Raw genomic sequence first — 15,935 nt, 5'->3', positions numbered from 1 at the left:
ATCTTAGCTCGGTCATTCTCCACCACCCTTGGGGGCATCTCCCATTTTGACCTCGGGACTTCCAGGTTATACTCGGCACAGATGTTCCTGTACACTATGCCGGCCACTTGGTTATGGCGTTCCATGTATGCCTTGCCTGCTAGCATCTTACACCCTGCTGTTATGTGCTGGATTGTCTCTGGGGCATCTTTACACAGCCTGCACCTGGGGTCTTGCCTGGTGTGATAGACCCCAGCCTCTATGGATCTTGTACTCAGAGCTTGTTCTTGTGCTGCCATGATTAGTGCCTCTGTGCTGTCTTTCAGTCCAGCTTTGTCCAGCCACTGGTAGGATTTCTGGATATATATATATATATATATATATATATATATATATATATATATATATATATATACATACAAGCTCTGAGCACAAGATCCATAGAGGCTGGGGTCTATCACACCAGACAAGACTCCAGGTGCAGGCTGTGTAAAGATGCCCCAGAGACAATCCAGCACATAACAGCAGGTTGCAAGATGCTAGCAGGCAAGGCATACATGGAACGCCATAACCAAGTGGCCGGCATAGTGTACAGGAACATCTGTGCCGAGTATAACCTGGAAGTCCCGAGGTCAAAATGGGAGATGCCCCCAAGGGTGGTGGAGAATGACCGAGCTAAGATCCTGTGGGACTTCCAGATACAGACGGACAAAATGGTGGTGGCTAACCAACCGGACATAGTGGTGGTAGACAAACAGAAGAAGACGGCCGTAGTGATCGATGTAGCGGTTCCGAATGACAGCAATATCAGGAAGAAGGAACACGAGAAGCTGGAGAAATACCAAGGGCTCAGAGAAGAGCTCGAGAGGATGTGGAGGGTGAAGGTAACGGTGGTCCCCGTGGTAATCGGAGCACTAGGTGCGGTGACTCCCAAGCTAGGAGAGTGGCTCCAGCAGATCCCGGGAACAACATCGGAGATCTCTGTCCAGAAGAGCGCAGTCCTGGGAACAGCTAAGATACTGCGCAGGACCCTCAAGCTCCCAGGCCTCTGGTAGAGGACCCGAGCTTGAAGGATAAACCGCCCGCAGGGGCGTGCTGGGTGTTTTATATATATATACATTTTTTTTTTTGAAAGGTTACTGGTGGATGCCAGCAACTATCTTGGAAGAGAACAATACAATCTGTTATAAGGCCTCCATTTGAAAATAGCGGATTTGATACTAGAATATAATAGCAACATGTAATCTGAAGATAACATGTAGTATTTAAGTGACCAAGTAATATTGGGGTAAAAGTTACTGAATGGTGTTGGGATAAAGTGAGAAAATTGTGCAGGATTAAAATATTCTAAGAGCTCAAATTACTTCATCAAAACATGTTTAAGTCACATTTTATCAACGCAAATTGCACAGGTTTATTGAACATGAATAAAGTGTGTTAATTTAACTCAATTGTTTAAGTTGCTGCCAAAGCAAAACATCTGCGTGCAATCAATGTCCACTACTGAATCAAATTAATCCAACATATTTTTTTCAGTGTGCTGAGTCTCCACCAATAACCAGCAAAAGACACTGTCTGAAGCTGCATAGTACTGGGGGGCATCTGGGCTTATGGCATTGGCAGCTTGCACATTTGGAAAGGCACCATCAGTGCTGAAAGGTATAGAACAACATATGCTCAACATGATGATGTAATAAAAGCTGAGAGTTTTTAGCCAAATACAGAAACTGTTAAGATATTCAAAAATGTGCTGTTGGTTTGTTAAAAATAAGATAAAAATAAGGAAAAGAAACATTTTAACTGTGGAAATGAGCACTGCTCACACTCACCCCATACACCAGCTCTCCCACCATGCCATTCCACATCTTTGTTTCAGCGTCTCTGGCACCGTACTTGCCATCACCTACTAGCTCAAGGCGGTACGTGAACCCGACGTGTTTGGCGATCTCTGCGGCGAGCTCAGCACAGTAACCTTCATATTTATCGTTTCCCCAAAACTGCTCGTGGTTCTTCTTTAGCATCATGTAGGGAGCTTCCTGTGAGGAGGCAGAAGTGTGAATGTCACTGCCACTCTACTCGAGTATGTTTAACTTAGATTATTTTACATTGTGCTTCTCTAGTAAAAAGTGCCTCTTCTTTTCTGAGGAAAATGAAAAAAACCCACAGCTGATAAGATGATATAAAGTCTGTGCAAACATCTTTACAGAGTGATGTTAAAGTTGAGTGTATGCTGACTGCAGTCAAGCAGCCAGAGCCTGAAGTTCAACAGGTAACAGGAGCAGTCAGAGATTTGTGACTGTGTGTGAGAACGTTGCCTAATTTGCACAAAATACTTTACTTTTTCCAAACATAACAAGTAATATATTACTGCACTGTGTGAAATATTTGAACTAATCATCTTGCCTTCCCAAACTTACCAGGATGGTAGTGACGATGTAGGTTTTGTTCTGCACATTGTAAAACTCCTCCTGCATCGGCCTGTAGATGGCAGTGTTCACATAGCCTCTCTTCTCATTCCAGAAGCCGATCTGGACACAAAACAGCACCGTTGGACCACAACTCTGTACTTATGTCATCATTACTGAGCCTCCTGCTTACCTTCCTGCTTATTTAACGTATTTGCTATGCTGATTTTGTGATTAATAAAATGTTTTTCATTTACATGTTTATTATGACACTTCAATACACTGTGGCCCATTTCACCTGAGAAAGTTTAGTAAAGTGTGACAGCAGATGGTAGCATTAGTGTGATATCACCTTCATGTGTAAAACAGCAGCACGGATCGTTTCTTCTTTATTAAATAATATTCTTTTAATTAATTATGAATGCTATTTATTTATTTTATTTAATTAAATAAGCTTTTAATTAATTTAAATAAAAAATCTCTTTCATTGTCACTGCTGTGTTAACTGTACTTTGCAGCAGTCACGATAAATATGAAACATGAGCTAAAAGAACAGAGGGTTGAAATCTAAAAGAAATCCCAGGGAGAATTTTGTGTGTATGAGTTGGGAAAACAGACATTTGCATTTTTGCGTTTCCTTCCTCAACAAAAAATATGAGTCACATCTCTGAACTCACTTTTACATTTCATGTCTGCATTTTGCTCAAGTTTTACGGGCCTTTTGAGTCATTTTGTTTAATTATAATTTTGTTATATTATGACTATATTTATTTCTTTGCATCGCTTGTGTTGGTTTGTATCAGGTTTGAGTACTGTTTTTTGTAATTTTGCATCCATTTGCTGTTGTTTTGTGCAATTTGGTGTCTTTTGGGTGTTGTACACTATAAAGTTCCAGGAGCCTCCGGCAATTATTGGAAACATTTATGCATTGGTTTCTTCCATAGCGCCCATCAAACTTTAAGATATCCCACTCTGATGTCTTGTAAACCACAAAGTAAGCAGGACTAAGCAGCTCATCACAATGATAAGTCGTTGTGTGATGCACTGTTTGACGGAATTTAATAGAAAACTGAGAGTCGGCAGATTTCCGCAGCAAACAAACGCAGCAGAGGCTGATTTCACTGATTATCGCAGCTTTAATCTGAGGAGAGGGAGCTAATTACTGGAAGGAGCTGATGCAGTGAAAACCTGCTGAGTGCAATTCCACACAAAACCCGCCTGAACTGAACAAAACAACAAGCGGCGGGAGCAGCACCTTCCTGGGTCCAATGTGGCTGAGCTCCATCACAGTCAAAGTGTAGTTGGTTCGATGTCCGCGCTCATCGAACTGGACGTGACCCGTCAGCCCCTCCAGACGAACCTGTCAACACAAAGAAAAGCAAAGCAAAAATGAAAAACTGCAGGATTTCATAACCAGAAGAGCTCGGCAGCACTGATGGAGAGAGCCCGTTATTTCTGCTTTTAACACTTACATTGATTTTAAATTCCTCTGTGTTTAAAGTGCTTCACGCTCCGTTTGTCTGACATGTTTTTCGATCTACAGACTAGGACATTTCTGGGACATTTCAGGACAAAACTTTCATTTTTCATTTCCTCTGAGCTGCTGGAGCAGCCTGAGGATCTGAGAACAGCTCGGAGTTAATATTTACTTTCTCAGAGGACCTAAAAATATTGGTGTTTTTAAAGAGGGAGTATTCTCCTCATTCCAACCTCCATATTTCTATACGTGATTTACAGTTCAAAATAATCCTTATTTATCTCCCTTTAAACTAACTTTTCTGATTGGCTGTTTTTCACAAACACAAGCTTTGAAGAGCAGGTGGGTGGGGCTTCTGTGGCAGCTGCTCCCTCTGGACCCACTCTCAGTTCTGCCTGTGTGCTGTTTATGCATACCTGCTGCAGGGCTCTCTGGATATCGATGCCCTGTCCCCACGGAGCGGGCGGGTTGGCCAGGCACTCCCCTGCGTTGCCCCGGCGAGAGATGTCGATCCGTTGCCTCCGCAGATTCTGGAATGCCGTTGCCATGACGCTGACACCATCATAGGTCAGAGCTCCTGTGTACTGAGTGGTCAGGCAGGAGGAAAGTGGTTAAAATCCTGATCCTGTTCACAGTTTTATTGGTGACACAATGAGACAAGATTTTGCTTTACATACACAGAAATGTGGTTTTTTTTGTACTTTCCTTAAATAGATTCAAAATAGAAGTAGAATAGAAGAAACAAGTGGGAATAAAAGCAATGGGGCAGATGGAAAAGTATCTGTGAATGATAGTTTGTATTTGTGTCACTGCTGCTTTAGCCTGAACAACGCCTGTTAATTCCTTTTGCTTCAGGAGAGTGACGATCTTGAAGTGCAGCTACAAATGACCATTTATCTGTCCTCTGGGAAGCAGGGAAAGCTGTGATGAGAGCTAAAATAATTTCTTTCTCATCACTTAAGAAGAAAGAAGAAAACAAAAATGTTCAGGAATTAGAAAAAAACATCAAATCCTTAGAAAAAGCCTATGTGTCCCACCAAGATCAAGAAATTTTGAACAAAATACGCAAAACAAAACCAGAATGAAATGAAATTATTAATAAAAAGACTCAATTGTTAGTACAAAGACTTTGGTTCCAAAATTTTGAACACGGTAACAAATCCGGACAATTTCTAGCTAACCAGTTAAAAATCAATAAAGAAAAAACAACTATATGAGCTGTTAAAGATTTATCTGGGAATACAATATATGACCTTAAAAAAATTAAACAAAAATTTTAGGGATTTCTATGAAACTTTAAATACACCACAAATAACCCCATCTACAAACGAAATTGATCAATTTCTCGACAACGTAACTCTTCCAAAATTATTAGATACCCAAGCAATGGCACTGGATTCGCCACTGACGCCAGGTGAACTCCAGGAAGCTCTGATAAGTATGCCCAATATAAGGCTCCAAGTCCAGACGGCTTTCCTGCAGAATTTTACAAAGAATTCTGGACGATTCTGGCACCAGTTTTTCACAGAATGTTGGAGGAAATCAAAGAAATTGGCAGACTACCACCAAATATGAACTCTGCAAATATTAGTCTCTTAGTAAAACCAGGCAAAGACCCTGTATTTCCTTCAAGCTATCGTCCAATATCCCTTATAAATGTAGACCTTAAAATAATCTGCAAAGCTCTCTCAAAGAAATTAGAGAAAATAACCCCCCTCGTAATTCATCCTGACCAAACTGGTTTCATAAAAGGTAGGCACTCATCAACAAACACATGTAGATTACTTAATTTAATAGACTACTCATGCAGTAAAAACATTGAAACCATAATATTGTCTCTTGATGCAGAAAAAGCATTTGACAGAGTTAACTGGAAATTTCTATTTGTAACTTTACACAAATTTGGTTTTGGAAACTCTTTCATAAGCTGGTTAAAAATATGATATACTTCCCCAACAGCTTGTGTCAGAACAAATGACCAAACATCCTCCAGCTTCTGTCTCCTGAGGGGCACCAGGCAGGGATGCCCACTCTCCCCTTCACTGTTTGCAATTTTTATTGAGCCACTAGCAGCAGCAATTAGAAAGGCTACAACAAGTACGGGCATAAAATGTAAGAATGTAGAACATAAAATCAGTCTCTATGCTGATGATGTGTTACTTTTTCTCCAAAACTCACAAACCAATCTCTCTGGGGTAACTGCATTGATAAACTCTTTCTCAAGAGTCTCAGATTACTCAATTAACTGGTCAAAATCTACAGTTCTTCTGAGTATTTGCTCCTTCTATAATTCTTCATCTACCCGACTGCAATCTGGAAATATTAAATATTTAGGTATCAATATGTCTCCTAAGCTTGCAGAATTAACTAAATTAAACCACATCCCACTTTTAAAGACAGTAGAAGGCGATCTAGCTAGATGGAAATCTCTACCCATGTCACTCATGGGAAGGGTCGCCGCTATAAAAATGATGGTCTTGCCAAAAATAAACGATTTTACAGCCCTATGCATTGCCAAGAAAACAGTCCTCATTAACTGGAAAAATAAAAATAATCTTAATTCTAGCAAATATAAAAACCCTCTGATAGATCACATTAGTCTTGAGACAGCCTCTGCCATCACATTTGATCAATCCCTCTGGGCTCCTTTGATCGGCTTCATCACCTAGTGGGGGTGGGGGTGGGGGGGTCATAGTTTGGTCCTGCCTTCTCTAGTGTGGTTGATATGGGGGTAGGGAAGGCCTTAGGGCGTCTGGGGATTCTCTAGGGACGTTTTCCCAGGAGGGCCTAACGCGGGGGTTGTGGCCATGACCTGGTTAGGGGCTCTGGTGGCGAGAGGGTCTGTGCTGGCGGACGTTGGTTACTGGCCTGGTAGCCTGGCTGCCCCAGGGTGAGTCCGGGATGGGCGTGGAGGCTTGAGGGTTTGGGGGTGCTCTGCCCCCGGGCTGGGGCTCTGGCTGGGCCTTGGGTCCTGGTTGTTGTGTCGCCAGGGTGGTGGGCGGGTGGGTGCATGGGGGCTCAGCCCCAGTGCGGGGGACCTCTGGTGCATCTGCCCAACTGGAGGGCTCTCTAACTGGTGGGGAGGCTGTTACATCTTTGCAGGAGGTCTCCTCTCTACAGGAGCTCACTCTGCAGGTGGGGGAGAGATATTGGAGAGGTGGAGAATGACTCAAGCTGAGTGTCTATTGTCTTGTGTAGTCTGGGAGAAGATTGGATGATGGGGTGGGTGCAGTTTTCTCTCTGGTGGGGTCGGGTGGGCTGCCCCGGACTCTGTGGGGCCGGGTGGTGCTGCTGCTGTGGGCCCCGGTCCGGATGGGCCTGGGCCCCCTTGCTCTGGTGGATTCCAGAGTGTGGGGGTGCCTACTGGGGTCAGTGGGAGAGCTGGCCCCAGAGAGGGGCCGCTTGCCCCTCCTTTTCTTCCCTCCCCATCCTCAGCTGCCTCACTCTGCCTCACTCTTCCTGCTCCACCACACCCACACACAGGCAGGGCTTGGGGTGCAGGTGTCTCACCAGGGTGCAGGGGAGGTACTCCCCTTCTGTCCCCTTCTGGCTGCCTGTGCCTCAATTTAATTCCGCAACCTAGACACCTAGACATTACTCATATTCTCATAACACATACATATAGGGCTTTGAGGGTGGGCACGTTATACAGTGTCCAGAGGATGGTCTTTGTATTCAAACCCACCTTTGGTGCTGGTGCCCTACCCTCAATTTTAAATGCATATAGACATTAAGGGTTTTCGGGAGGAGCCGTGCTGCTCTCTGGCTGGAAGCACCATGCCCTCCTGTGTTTTAAATGCACGTTAGAACAGCACGCAGCAACACTACATATGAGCGGGCGGAGGGAGGTATGGGGTCTTCACTCACCCCCGTTTTGTTAGCCGTCGGGGCTGGGGGGCTGGGTGGAGGTGCTCTGGGAGCAGGGGTACCTGGACCTGGGATTTAGAGTATGTTTGGGGAGTGTGAATGTGTGTACAGTGTCTATTTGTGTCTGTCTCCACATCGGGTGAGTGCAAAGTATTTGTTTGTGTATATGGGGGTGGGAATACACGTTTATGTCCGCGTGCACCTGTTGGTCTGTGTCTATATGTCAGCTTGGGTCTTAGACTCCACCTCGCTGGGAACATCTCAGGCTCTCCAAAGTACGGAGGTCTATCTCCCCTCACCACACTCCCCCTGCCAGTGGCTGATGCCCTCAGACGTTGGTGTGTTGGTGGTTCTTGGTGTCTGGGGCTGGGCACTCATGTATGTACTGACTCACTCCTGGTGGCCGATTGGCGGGACCTGGCGCCTGTGGCCCGGCAAGGCCCCTTCCGGGGGGTGGGGTGCCCTCAGGCCTCTGGGCCTGCTGGCTGCCAGCACAGCCCGCGGGCACATCACTGCAACCCCCTCTGGCCTCTGCTCTGTGGCTGCTGGTTGACCTTTCGTTTGAGGCTCTCCTCAGCTCTTCCCAGGAGGGTGGCACAGTTGCCCCCCTGGTGGTCCTCCTTGGGTCCTCGTACTCTGGGGCCTCTGGATGTCTGGGGCCTGGATCTCCTCCATACCTGCTTCATGCCCTGGGGGACGGGGCTATGACTCCCCAGACCCCCTAGCAGATCGTTACATGGAGAAACCTTTGGAATACAAGCGTGCTGATCCACACAGGTGTACACAGACACAAACTACACCTTTCTTGGCTGCTACCTCAAAGCACATTGTGCGCTGTCGATCTTGTGTGCTGCACAATAACATGTAATATTCAGTATCTACTGTTAGCTAGTTTATTGTGATGGTGTTGTATTTATTATGTTGCTCTTTTTTGTTTGTTTTCTCTTCTGTTTTTTCTTATCTCCATACAGGTGATCCAGGTGTTTTTTCTTTCTTCCCCCTTTATCACCGTCTCCTCTCTCCTCCTCTATTTTTCTTTCTCTCCCTCTCTTTCTTTCATTCTTTCTCCCTGTCCAATCCCCCAGTCATGTCTGTCCCGTCTATAACAACCGAGAATCAAATAAAAGAAATACTTAAAATAAAGTATTTAATAAAAATAATGGACCAATATGGCCATGATGATCCAATCGGTAAAGTAAATCCACTTGGCATCTTTCTTGACCTTCAGACAACAATTCTGATGGCTAAAGATCCAAACAGGACAGGCAAAAAAACAAAACAAAAAAAACCAAACCCAAATGACCATTTATATCACACCTGTAAAAAAATGTCAGAACAACAATGTCAGGATCATTTATACTGGGAGGATACAATTCAGATTTCCTCACAAAGAAAAAGTATGAAAACACTGTGTGTGTGTGTGTGTGTGTGTGTGTGTGTGTGTGTGTGTGTGTGTGTGTGTGTACCTTGAGCCTCCTGCGAGCCACTTTGAGGTCTTTGTTGTCGAAGTCCAGCCAGTTCTGATTGATCTTCTGCACAGCGGGATCCGACCGATTCACCAGTTGGAAGCCGGTCACGTTCGGTCCGAGCTTCTGAAATTCTGTGACGTTCAGGTCCAAGAAGCCCTAACACACACACACACACACACACACACACACACACACACACAAAGGAAAGCAACAGGTTTCACTGCCTGAACTTTCACTGCATCCCATAAAACCCTGTCTTCGGTATAGATAAACAATGACATGCACACTTTGGTGATGAAAAATGACATCATTGTCTGGAAGTTATTTGCACTACTCTGTGTTTCGAGTTTAGTTTAGTGTTAAAAGAAAGCCTGCATATTTCCAAATGTATTTGGAAATTTCTAGCTCTTTAAACTTATGAACTGAAATGCTGCAGTTTATTTGGAAACAGCTCCACATGCAGACAACAGCGAGCACTTTCACGTCTCTGGAAAGTTTGTGCAAACTGTTAAAGTCATCTGCATACGTCCTTAACCTCAGCCCTGTGTGTGGGGAAGCTGAGCCTGAACTCACCAGATTGGCAAGGATGTAGTGGTAGTTCTTCAAGTTCCTCTTCTGAGCAGCAATCTGAGCAGGAGCGAGAGGCACAGTAAATGATATGCTAATTACATTTTCCTGATGTTTCTAATGATGATAAAAAGCACCAATCACACATTCATCACAATCATCGCCATGTGTGTGTGTGTCCTCTCAAACAGCTGCTAATTGGAAGACTCGGCTGCTCTTTGAGGAATTAATTGCCCATCTTTGCCATCAGGAGGAGCTGGAAAGAAAGCAAGAAGCTCTCCTCAGATTCACGACTCCACTGACAGACGACAGGAAGGAAGGAAGATGGAGAGAAAGGAGAAAGTTTATGAAGAGGAGGAGCAGGTGTTGTTTGACGCCTTCCTCTCAGGTCCGGCTTTTAATGAGCGGCAGTCGAAGAGCGTTCGCGAACAGCTGCTCTGCATCACTGGGCACTTCTGGAGGAGGAAGGGAGGAGAACGCTGCTGAAGCGTCCCTCCTCTTAAACCTCCTCCTCTCCTTTTGCTTCCAGCCAACACTTCATTCCTCTGGTTTCTTTTGGTGTTCATTCACAGCAAACACATTCAGCTGATAATAATTTTCATATTGTGATCAAACACTTAACAGTTGTTATAATAAATGTGTACAAAACAGTGAAAGATGCACGTTGCAGTTTTACTCAGTCAAAGAATTGAATATCGAACAGCAACAGCAACACTGTCACCAAAACCTGCAGTTCATCTGATGGCCACAGTCCCCATAGTCTCACCTGTTTAAACTCTTGTACTAGAGTCCCTGACCTGGACCCGTGGACCATATCTGGAGCTTTTGTAATGCAGTTATCTAACACACCAGGTTTATCCTTGCTTTGCTTGGAACTTTGCTCTGATTAGCAGAAACATGCATCTGTTAACTGAGCAGGAGCTAACTTAGCCTTCTGTGTGAGCTGCTTTAGTTTAAATGATACGAGTGTTCAGAAAAATCCATCACTAGATGAGGAAAAAGGAGAAGAAAATATGACATTTTCCTGAGTTAGTAGGAGTGAAAAGTGCTTTTCTGCCTGTTTAGATTTATGGCCTCAGCTCAGAGTTTTTCTCGGTTGTAAAGAAGGTTAGCGTTGACTGCTCAGCTTTGTACTGGGAACACAACACATTACCACACCTGACCTGGACGCACATTAGTGAACACCTTCATAACTTCTTAGTATGAAGTTGAGATGATTTTTAACTGGTTTTTACTCAGGTATAACGATATAACATACAGGCTGTCTGGACTTAAAAAATTATTTTTCAGGAGTAACTTGTTTGTTCTCTCATGTCCAAAATGGTTTTTGAATTATGTTATTGTAAAGTTCACATAATATGACCCTGTCTGTGTGCAGACAGCAGTACACTCTGCATGTTTTGTGCGACTGTGATACCAAAGATCTCCCTAAAGCTCGAGCACGAGTTACGGTCATTTACAGGGTGCTGGTGCAGTGGGCCCACAGCTGGACCACAAGCTTGTGAAAGCTGTCAGTGTTTTGTTGTTGTTGTTATTTTTATCACCTTGTCATTTATTGATTTATCAGTCCCAGTCGGACTGTTATGATCTCCTGACTTTTGCCACGTCGTGGAGCTGAAAGAAAATGGATTTTGTTTATCTGGATGTTGAGTTTTCAGTCGTTGTTATGTGACACATCAGTATCAGCTGCAGTCACTGGTTTCTCCCACTGAAAACTCTGCGTCCACATGATTAGAATCAACTTTCTGTAAAAATCAGTCTTCCATCTGAAGTCACCGACGTCATCCACTGGAAACTTTCACCCCATCCAGCTGGACTAAATGAACCAATTTGAGCCAAAGCAAGCGCCACCTGATCATTTCAGCCAAACTAAACGGTGATGCTGAAGCCAATGGCTTCATTTCACAGATCCAACAAGCCACCTGATACTTGAGTCTCGTTCAGCCAGCTGGAGCTCAGCAGAAAGAGGAATTTCCCAAATGACAGCTGGTTTCTGGCCAGAGTTCCCACTGAGCACCTTTGGCTTCTCGTCTCTCTCCTGCTGCCCTCTTTCATTCCTCTCTTACAAACTGATCTCAGCTGATACCAAACGTTCCTTCTTCCTGAATTTTGAAGTGTCTCTCTGAAATCAAAGTGTTCCACCAAAATCTGGACAGTAAAGCAGCTGCAGCTGAAGACACTGAGCACGAAATCCAGCTGCTCTGAACACCGAGAGGCTCAAACAGAACAACTCTGTGTTTGTGGGGTCTGTGATAAACATGTATGCATGAAAAGATTATAAAACAACATAAGGACACGAGCCACTGACTTCCTGCTTCATAGTTTTGTTCTTTTACTCTGCCGGAGTAGCTCTGCGTGAATCACAGCCCAAAGCAATCTTTATATATCTCACACTGATTGGCTGCCTCTCGTAAACACAAAGCTCAAAGAGGAGCTGGTTGGGATCAGAGATGACCATATAAGGATTTCCATCCACATGACATCACAGACATTCACGACTGATGAGTTTATAAAACACTCGTTCCATAAAACCAATGAGAAATAATTAACAGGAAAACACAAAGAAATACAACCACAATTAACAGCATCATCATCATCATCATCATCCCTGTGGATAATAAAGCATCATGTCAATACCCTCAGAGTTATTTATTATCTTTGAGGGAACAATTAGTAAAAAATAAACAGACTGATTCTGAAGGTTCTCAGTCATCCAGGTCATGGTAGTCTACAGAGCTTGCAAAGAAAAGTGTCTGGACTTCTTTAAGTTGCTTGAAGACGTTTCACCTCTCATCCGAGAAGCTTCTTCAGTTCTAAGGTCAAATGGTGGAGAGTCCCAGATATTACTCCCACTAGGTTATATCTGGGACTCTCCACCATTTGACCTTAGAACTGAAGAAGCTTCTCGGATGAGAGGTGAAACGTCTTCAAGCAACTTAAAGAAGTCCAGACGCTTTTCTTTGCAAGCTCCTTTGAAAACAGACTGATTAATATAAAATGTGCTTGGTGTTATAACCAGCTCTGAGCTTCAGTATTATGGGATGTATCATAACTGCACTAGTGTAACGTCGCTGAAGTAGAGGAACACACGTCTTTTCTGATAAATCACTGCAGGAAACTTCAAAAAGTCCATTTTAGGTAAAACCTCGATCACCATGTCAGAGAGAGAGCTGCTTGAAGCAAGTCAGAACATAAAAAGCTCACGTTCTAGCTGTGAGTCATTTTCTAAAATACCAGCCTTCGGTGCTTGTTTGAGAACTTTTCCAGTCTGATAGAGTGAAGTTTTTATCCTGCCAGCTGGGACCTGGGCCTGCTTCTGTCACCAGACTGTGAATGATGATGATCTTCGTATATAACGCCCGCCTTTCTATAGTACCAGGAAAATGACTGTGCAGAATCCGTCTGCTACATTACATTTAGAGGGATATCTTTGTCCTTATAATGTAATATTGATTTGTTTGCAGGTTTTAACAGATCTTAAACGTGTTTTTCAGTTTCATATTTCTATCTTCTGTGATTAACAAGTTATGAGGCTTTAAAGATGCCAAAAAATCATTTGAAAGCACCAAATTGAATCCACCTCAGGTACGCTGAGGCCTGAAGCTCTGAAAGTTTTTACAGTATGAAGATGAAATGCCTCAAGTTAATGTTTTATATATTATTGTGTTTATTTATTAAAGTTATATAAAGAATAATCCACAGATTCTGAAAGAGTCACCTGGGAAATATTTTCACATTTGGTTATTTTATATAAAAGAACCAAAAAGCATAATTATTTCTAAAAGCTGGAATATCTCTGTGGGCAGGAGCTCCGAGCACCGCAGCCAAATCCGGCCTCCTGGAGTCTCCCTGGATAAGCTTTCCCGCCCCCCCGCTCTTTGTGCTCTTATGTGCTGCTATTGGTTGGTACGATCCGTGACACAGGAGTACTGGTTATCACTGAAAACACTTGTACTGTGAAATTTATGACTATAAAATACTTTGTAAATGTTGCTAGAAAATTAGAAGATATAATATGGAATCCTGTGGAAAAAGAAAGTTTTGTTTTTTTCGATTTTAGGAACACTAAACCTAAAATATAAATTATTCAAATTTCTCTTTCCCAGGACTTTTTTCTCACAAATGAACCAAACAGTCGTCAGTGCTGTAACGATGTTAAAGAGGCTCATTAGGAGATCATTTGGGGACGATTCTGCTCTTTTCCAGTCCCATAATTGAATTCTTCAACACCAGCAGCTGTGTGTGAGTCACAGCGTTAGCAAAAACAAAGACAGCTGAGAAGTCACTGAAGAAATCCTAACCGTGAACCCTTCCACCTTCAGGTTCACACCTATCTGTGGTGCTCTGACGACGCCTCTTCAGACTCTACTGTCGCACTAACACTGGCTCTAATAGGCTCTTAACAGCTGGCAGACAACAGCAGCTTCCCAGAGGGAGCCAAGGGGATGAAAAGAAGCACAGTAACAGTGCCAAGCTGAGCCGAGCCGAGCCAAAACTGTGCCGAGTCTCGGGGAAAAAAGCTGTGCTATGTGGTGAGTTTTAGTCATGCAGAGTGGCACCTAATCCTGCGGCTCCCTCTCCTAACAGCAGACAGGTTGTTGAGCTTTTTAAAGCCTGATATCTGTTGAATCTTCCAAACAGAAACTGTCATTAAATTTAATACATGAGGTCTAATTAATCTTTGACTGCCATCTGGTTATTACTTTCTGCGCCACGCTGAATCTGAAATCTGTTTCTTTTTCACACACAGTCAGTATCAGCTCATCAGGGCCGCATTGTTCTGTTCACTTTAGCTCCGCTGCTCGTCGCGTCGAGGGTTTGCTTACACACGAGCTTCTCATTAACCGACACCGAGAACGGGATCATCCCAGACGAGTCTGAGTTAAAGTGCCGCTGTTATTCTCAATAAAGGGGAAAATACTCTGATTCAATACAATGCAGTTGGTGTCTGTAATCCCTGCAGGCCAAAGCACTCCGGTTTCATAGTATTGGATCTGTATGATGTCATGAGGGGCCAATCAGAAAAATACTGTAACTGTCTTGTTATAGCAGTGGTATGGTTTCTAATCACTAATATGGTAGCAGTGGTTAGAGGGTTGGTGTGTACTGATACAGCAGCTTGGCCTTCAAGCCTGCTCACATCAAATGTTATATACAAAAACATGACATTGGTCCTTGTTGAGTTTTTAATGTCTCTTAGAATCATTAAGTTTCCTTTTTAGACTCCTCCAGGGCCGAAATTTTCCAAAATGAAAAATATGCACATATTGAACAAAATGATTTCCTGTTAGAGCTGGAGTACCATCTGGAAAACTCCAGAGCTGTGTTTGAATTGGATTAGACTATCTACTGGTGTTTTGTTTCTGTGGCACAACTTCTGATATTTCACATCCATTCATCCTCTTCCACTTATTCTTGTCAAGTTCATGGTGCTGGAGAATATTTGATATATGAATCTACGGTTTCAACGCAACCATTCTTTAGCTTTAGACAGTCGAGCTGGAGGCTCATGTTGATTTCAGATGGAATGCCTCAACATAAAACTGTTATCATTTTCCACAGGTGATTAGAGGAAGAAGCTAAAATCATCCAACATTCAGTTTGTTTCTGCCCTTAAATAACACTTACATGAAACTATTAATTCAATTTAGACTGACCAGTGGATAAAAACAAACTGAAACCACCGGCTTTTAGTTGGGTTCAGCTTCACTGTAAAGGCAGGCTTACAGAAAAAAAACAAATCGGGGATTTTCCCCAAATAATTGAAGATGGTGAAGAGCGAGGGTGAAACCAAAAGAGCTTGGAGACTTGGGGAAAGCTCCAAGGCAATATTGAGTTGGCTGTATTTCCACAAGATCAGGAAGAAACATTACCTGCCCAGTTATTAGTGCTGCCACTCAGCAGCTATTTGAGAAGTTATTTACAAGAACTTTTTTATTATATGAATGGAGAGGGAACCATCCATCCATGCACTTTCCGAACTGTTCATCCAGTTTAGGGTTGCTGGAGGGCTAGAGCCTCTCCCAGGTACCACAGGGCGGGAGGAGTTTTTGTACTTAACAAAACAAATTATCTACTAAAAAAAAAAATACAGAAATTATAATAATAGTTACAATCAGCATTTCTGACTTCTCACACCAGAGCGCTGATAAAATTTCATGCTAATTCACA

The 15,935-nt window shown here is 43.3% G+C and overlaps 1 protein-coding gene across 4 annotated transcripts in view; it reads right to left on the bottom strand.

Moving 5' to 3' along the window:
- Positions 1-15,935, bottom strand: part of LOC308387672 (glutamate receptor 1-like) — a 108,869-nt gene that overhangs the window by 33,359 nt on the left and 59,575 nt on the right. For all 4 annotated transcript variants that reach the window (XM_080867887.1, XM_080867884.1, XM_080867886.1 and 1 more), the window contains 6 exons: positions 9,771-9,824; positions 9,195-9,353; positions 4,278-4,445; positions 3,640-3,744; positions 2,397-2,507; positions 1,809-2,015 (listed from right to left, as the gene is read on the bottom strand). In XM_080867887.1, the coding sequence (XP_080724013.1) occupies positions 1,809-2,015; positions 2,397-2,507; positions 3,640-3,744; positions 4,278-4,445; positions 9,195-9,353; positions 9,771-9,824 (804 nt within the window). The remainder of the gene's footprint in view (positions 1-1,808; positions 2,016-2,396; positions 2,508-3,639; positions 3,745-4,277; positions 4,446-9,194; positions 9,354-9,770; positions 9,825-15,935) is intronic.

This window comes from Rhamphochromis sp. 'chilingali', assembly GCF_963969265.1.
Source record: "Rhamphochromis sp. 'chilingali' genome assembly, chromosome: 19".
In the NCBI taxonomy this organism is placed as follows: domain Eukaryota; kingdom Metazoa; phylum Chordata; class Actinopteri; order Cichliformes; family Cichlidae; genus Rhamphochromis; species Rhamphochromis sp. 'chilingali'.
This window is presented reverse-complemented; position numbering and strand designations above follow the sequence as displayed.